The 6,148-nt window shown below is 29.5% G+C and overlaps 1 protein-coding gene across 1 annotated transcript in view; it reads right to left on the bottom strand.

The window, feature by feature from the left end:
- Window positions 1-6,148, bottom strand: part of LOC111621965 (dystrophin-like) — a 202,574-nt gene that overhangs the window by 116,359 nt on the left and 80,067 nt on the right. Inside the window, exon 7 of the mRNA XM_023364220.1 lies at window positions 2,054-2,222. Coding sequence (XP_023219988.1) covers window positions 2,054-2,222 — 169 coding nt within the window. The remainder of the gene's footprint in view (window positions 1-2,053; window positions 2,223-6,148) is intronic.

Genomic DNA, 6,148 nt, shown 5'->3' with positions numbered 1-6,148 from the left:
TAATTGATGTACACTCACTCAGCATTAGTATATAAATCAAAAAACACAACACCTTAATTTGCTGAGAAAAAATTTAATGTAAAGCAAACGTTTTCAGCCAAATCTGTTGGCCATCATCAGGCTAAGAACATTTGAATATAAATAAAATAGAACAAAAATTTAAATACAAATAAAAATAACAAATTTTTTTTATTTACATACTGCTGAGTGAGTGTACCTCAATTTTAATAATTTAATTTCCTATAATGGAATAAGGAAAATCTGCAGTACTTGGATGCTTTGAATTATCTCAAGAAAACAATGTCTTCAAATGCCAATTAATGAATGAAGATAACCCAGAAAAGCAATGCAATTAAGAAAACAGCACACAAAAAGGAAAAGGTGGCTATGCACCCACCAGGAAATCCAATTTAAAATGCCATTTGGAGCGCTTAAAAATCATTCCAAAGATATCTTTGAAATAATATAATATTAGAAAAATAATAATAGAAAAAGCTAACGGTGAAAAAAATTATTGAAGGAAATGCTCGAGGAAAAGTATATTCATCTGAAAATGGATGCATGCACCCATCAGCAGGTAAATTATTTTGCAATAAATGCCCAATTTGTGAATGAAAATAAAGAAATGATAATACATACCTTAGCAGTTACAGATACTAAAACTAGCATGCAAGCAATCAGTTTGCAAGTTGATTGAAAATGTGCTCAAAGAATTGAAATGAAGAAGAAAAATATCTTGACAATAGTAATAGACAATGCATCAAACATGATAAAAACAGAAATTACTTTTAGCCCTAGGTATAATTAAATTAATTCAAATATCTATAACCATGAGGCAATGTGCTCATCTGTGCCCATTATCATTGGTGTGATCTGCCTCATGCTTAAAGATATTTTAATTAATGATAAAAACAGTTGAAAGCTTAATTAGAAAAAGACAGATTTTGAATCAGGAGAAAGCTGTGTGGAGAGCCTGGAGAATGAGAACAATAATTTTGACTTAGATGAAGATGAGCACTTAGACAAAACCTTGGATGTTATTGGAAACAATTTTACAGGTTTCACTTCCACCAATGTCAATATACAACATATGAGGTGTGGTGTGCATACTTTACAGCTTGCAATTTGCAATGGTCTGAAAAGAGCTCATGCAGTTAAGCTCATAAGTAAGTTGCATCAGGTTGCTACAGCTGCTCGGAACCCCAAGAATAATGCTATTCTCAAAAGGCACTGTGGAAAAGGAGTCCTAATTGATCAAGCTATCAGATGGGACAGTGTTTATTTAATGATCAAACTTCTTTTAGAATTAAAGCCTCTACTCCTTGATATGCCTAATCCTGACATAAGTTTAGCTGATCAAGTGTGGGATGAAGTTGAGCAGCTTATATATTGCCATCCATATATTGCAACTTTAAAGTTCCAAGAGTCTTACTAACTCTCTGATTTTTCTTCAAGGAATGGAGAAATTTAATCTTCAAGTTATCCAAAATTGGTGATCTCATTGCTGATGGAATCAAAGAGTCTATGAAGTGCAGAGAAACTCAGTTACTAGATGATGATATGTTATTAGCAGCAATTTATGTTGATCCAAATTACAAAATAAGGCTATCAGAGGATCGCTTAACCAAAGGAAAAGCAGAAACCAAGTAGTGCTGCTTTTCCTTGCAGTAAAAATTTGCAGGAAAAAAGCAATCAGATTATGTGGACTCTCTTCAGCTTAACACATCACCTGCCACTTCAAGTTCAGAATTTGATGATGATTTTGAAAAATACCTTGATCACCAAGAAAACATAAAAAAAAAAAAGACATGTTGAAGCTCAAGCTAGTAATAGTACCAACAACGGAGAAGATGCAGCACTAGCAGCAAGTAGTTATGAGAAGTTCCATTTTGATTTCTATCAGGCTTTAACTTTAGTGGAGAAAGTAGGTTGTAAATCAAAGTTAGAGGTAATAGACGCAATAAAAAAATATACATTAATAGTTCAAGTTGTGGCATTTTGGGCTACTGTTCTACCACCTACCCAAGTCAGTGTTGAATGGCTATTTTCAGTATAGTAATCTTTGAAGATCATCTCTGGGTCCAAACTTTTCAGCTTCAATGTCCAACATTTCTAATGTTGATTCAGATTCTGAGAGCCAAGCTAAAAAGCGATCCATTGCTTTATCCAGCTGTTGTAATGAATTCAATGCATTATGAAGTGCTTTTCCTCTTGCTTGAACACTATTAAAAATATATTACACATATTCAATTATACCTTCACTTAATCATTAATATTTGCAAACAATAAATTTAAACAAAAGAAGTTGTAATTATTTTGCTATTAATTTTCATAAAATATAATATTTAATGAAGTAGTAATTCAAATAATAAATAAAACTTTTCTTGGCATAGGCAGATAGGGCTGTGGAGTAGGAGTAAGGAGTAAGAAGAGTTGAAGATTTTTCAAGGAGTATGAGTAGGAAAAGGAGTAACAAAATATATTTGTTACTCCTTATTTCTTTAATTATATTGCACATTCAAACATTAATTTAAAAAACAATTTTATTATATTGCACTAACTAATTTAAATCATTAATCCAGCTAATAAAAATATGTTATATTTGAAGTTTAACTTTTGGATTTAGCTTTAACCTTAAATTTAAATTAACTTAATTATTTTTCAGATAAAGTATAAATTTAATAATTTAAAATCAAAAGAAAACACAACACTTTAATTTGCTGAGAAAATTTAATGAAAAAGCAAACATTTTCAGCCAAATCTGTTGGCCATCATCAGGCTAAGAACATTTGAATATAAATAAAATAGAACAAAAATTTAAATACAAATAAAAATAACAAATTTTTTTTATTTACATACTGCTGAGTGAGTGTACCTCAATTTTAATAATTTAATTTCCTATAATGGAATAAGGAAAATCTGCAGTACTTGGATGCTTTGAATTATCTCAAGAAAACAATGTCTTCAAATGCCAATTAATGAATGAAGATAACCCAGAAAAGCAATGCAATTAAGAAAACAGCACACAAAAAGGAAAAGGTGGCTATGCACCCACCAGGAAATCCAATTTAAAATGCCATTTGGAGCGCTTAAAAATCATTCCAAAGATATCTTTGAAATAATATAATATTAGAAAAATAATAATAGAAAAAGCTAACGGTGAAAAAAATTATTGAAGGAAATGCTCGAGGAAAAGTATATTCATCTGAAAATGGATGCATGCACCCATCAGCAGGTAAATTATTTTGCAATAAATGCCCAATTTGTGAATGAAAATAAAGAAATGATAATACATACCTTAGCAGTTACAGATACTAAAACTAGCATGCAAGCAATCAGTTTGCAAGTTGATTGAAAATGTGCTCAAAGAATTGAAATGAAGAAGAAAAATATCTTGACAATAGTAATAGACAATGCATCAAACATGATAAAAACAGAAATTACTTTTAGCCCTAGGTATAATTAAATTAATTCAAATATCTATAACCATGAGGCAATGTGCTCATCTGTGCCCATTATCATTGGTGTGATCTGCCTCATGCTTAAAGATATTTTAATTAATGATAAAAACAGTTGAAAGCTTAATTAGAAAAAGACAGATTTTGAATCAGGAGAAAGCTGTGTGGAGAGCCTGGAGAATGAGAACAATAATTTTGACTTAGATGAAGATGAGCACTTAGACAAAACCTTGGATGTTATTGGAAACAATTTTACAGGTTTCACTTCCACCAATGTCAATATACAACATATGAGGTGTGGTGTGCATACTTTACAGCTTGCAATTTGCAATGGTCTGAAAAGAGCTCATGCAGTTAAGCTCATAAGTAAGTTGCATCAGGTTGCTACAGCTGCTCGGAACCCCAAGAATAATGCTATTCTCAAAAGGCACTGTGGAAAAGGAGTCCTAATTGATCAAGCTATCAGATGGGACAGTGTTTATTTAATGATCAAACTTCTTTTAGAATTAAAGCCTCTACTCCTTGATATGCCTAATCCTGACATAAGTTTAGCTGATCAAGTGTGGATGAAGTTGAGCAGCTTATATATTGCCATCCATATATTGCAACTTTAAAGTTCCAAGANGAAATCTCATAACAGATTAAAATCGTATAAAGTAATAAGATATATAAGTAATAACAATATAAAGTAAGATCGTAGTGCTTTTCAGAAAATTTTGTTCCTTGATTATCTAGAATAAAATTATTATAAATGTCAAATATAAATAACATTTTTTAATTACGTTGATACGATAATTTAATATTACATCAAATTTGTTAAATTTTTAATATAGGTCTAAGCATACTTTAAATACTATGTTCTTATGAAAATTTAGCAATATAGTTTTAATTTATAGGAAAACTAAGAATATATTTCTTATAAACAAACAGTAGGAAATAAAAAAATAGACTACAAGAGATATATATATATATATATATACTAATCTGTTCACAATCAGTACTTTCAAAGTCATTATGTGCCTTTCTTTAATCAACCAATCATAACAGTTTTCTGCTATATTAATAATGATCATATTAATTACAAATATTAAAAACTATTAAAATAAGATTGTTTTAAAATAAACGATGTATTCATACTTGTGAAGAAATTATAATAATTAGTTTAAATTATGCCTAAGACATTTAAATAAAATTATGAATAAACATATTGACAAATCATGGGTATATAACCATAAGAAGCTAACTCTAAATTTTACATTTTTCAATAATAAAGTATTCTAATTATATTCAACACATTCTATTTGGGACGACCATTAATAGATATATAGAATTCCAAACGGTTACATAAAATAGCAAATGTTTGGTGGGAAATGAAAAATCAGTCCAATTTTCAAATCTCGTTTTCTGAAAATTCCGGCGTCATAGTCATCATAGTCACATATGGCTCTTTACGCATGAAATATACCAGTCGGATCATATTTCATAACTTAAAAACATCGAGTTAATCCGATAATATATAATATAACTGTATGTATGTATAAACGATAAAAAAATAGAAAGCAAAACAGCCAACGTTTTGTTATAAATATCGAAAATACTAAGCGTCCTGTCGAATGTTACTTCACTCGACTTTTGTCTTTTATTTATTATTATTTTTTACATTGCAGGTTACGTATCAATCGGTGAAATAAAAGTGTCAAAGCCTGGGAAATTGCCATAAGAGATCGTTCTCTTATTCGCTGTCATGGCGGCAAAAACTAATACATGTATATTGTATTTATTTTATCACTTCATACATCAAAATATTATTACTGATTTTTCTGTTGTTTTGAAACGAATAAGAAACTGACATTATATATATATATATATATACAGACACACACAAATATTTAATAAGAATTTCGATATAAAAAAAAACTTGTGCCTTGATAATATACTTTAACAAATTATTTAACACATTCAAAAAAAAAAAATCAGCTTTTTATCAGAACTTCTAAAATAATTATAATATCAGACAGGGAAAGTACAAAATAAATACGGGTACTGTAAATTGTTTAAATAAAAAATTTTGTTTTATAGTGTAATAAAATTTACAGCATTTAGACATCTTTCCAACATTTTCATATATTGTACAGTACATGTGTAAAATACAAACATCCTATTTACATTCAAAATAATTATGCTGGAAAAAACTTCCAAAAATGATTTTCAGTACAAATATCCACTGAAATTATTTTAAGATTAGTAAAAGATCAGTAAATAAAATTTTGTTTATATATATTGGGTTGATGTAAAAGTTTCTGGAATTTTCTAGAGTTTTATAGTACTGTACAGCATTTATTTCAAAAACAAAAAATAGTTTATTCAGTAAAATAATTGCCATTACAATCAAGCACTTTCTTCCATTGATTGGACAGGTTACAGATTCCTACACATTAAAACTCAGGTTGCTTTGTCATGAAGAACTCTGCAAATGTGATTCTCATCTTATCATCAGCAAATTGCCTTCCATCCAAGAAGTGTTGAATGGAGAAGAGATGGTAGTCAGAGGGTGCAATATCTAAGCTATATGGGGAGTATGGGAAAACCTCCCAGTTGAGATCAAGCAGATTCTGCTTGGTCAACCTTGATAGAAGGTCTTGCATTATAATAAAGAAAGTATACAATATTCATCTGTGGACAAACTATAG

Source organism: Centruroides sculpturatus, unplaced genomic scaffold (genome assembly GCF_000671375.1).
Source record: "Centruroides sculpturatus isolate CEXI.00-Female unplaced genomic scaffold, Cexi_2.0 scaffold312, whole genome shotgun sequence".
NCBI classification, from domain to species: Eukaryota; Metazoa; Arthropoda; class Arachnida; order Scorpiones; family Buthidae; genus Centruroides; species Centruroides sculpturatus.
The sequence above is the reverse complement of the archived record's forward strand: the minus strand, read 5'-3'. Positions and strand labels throughout refer to the sequence as shown.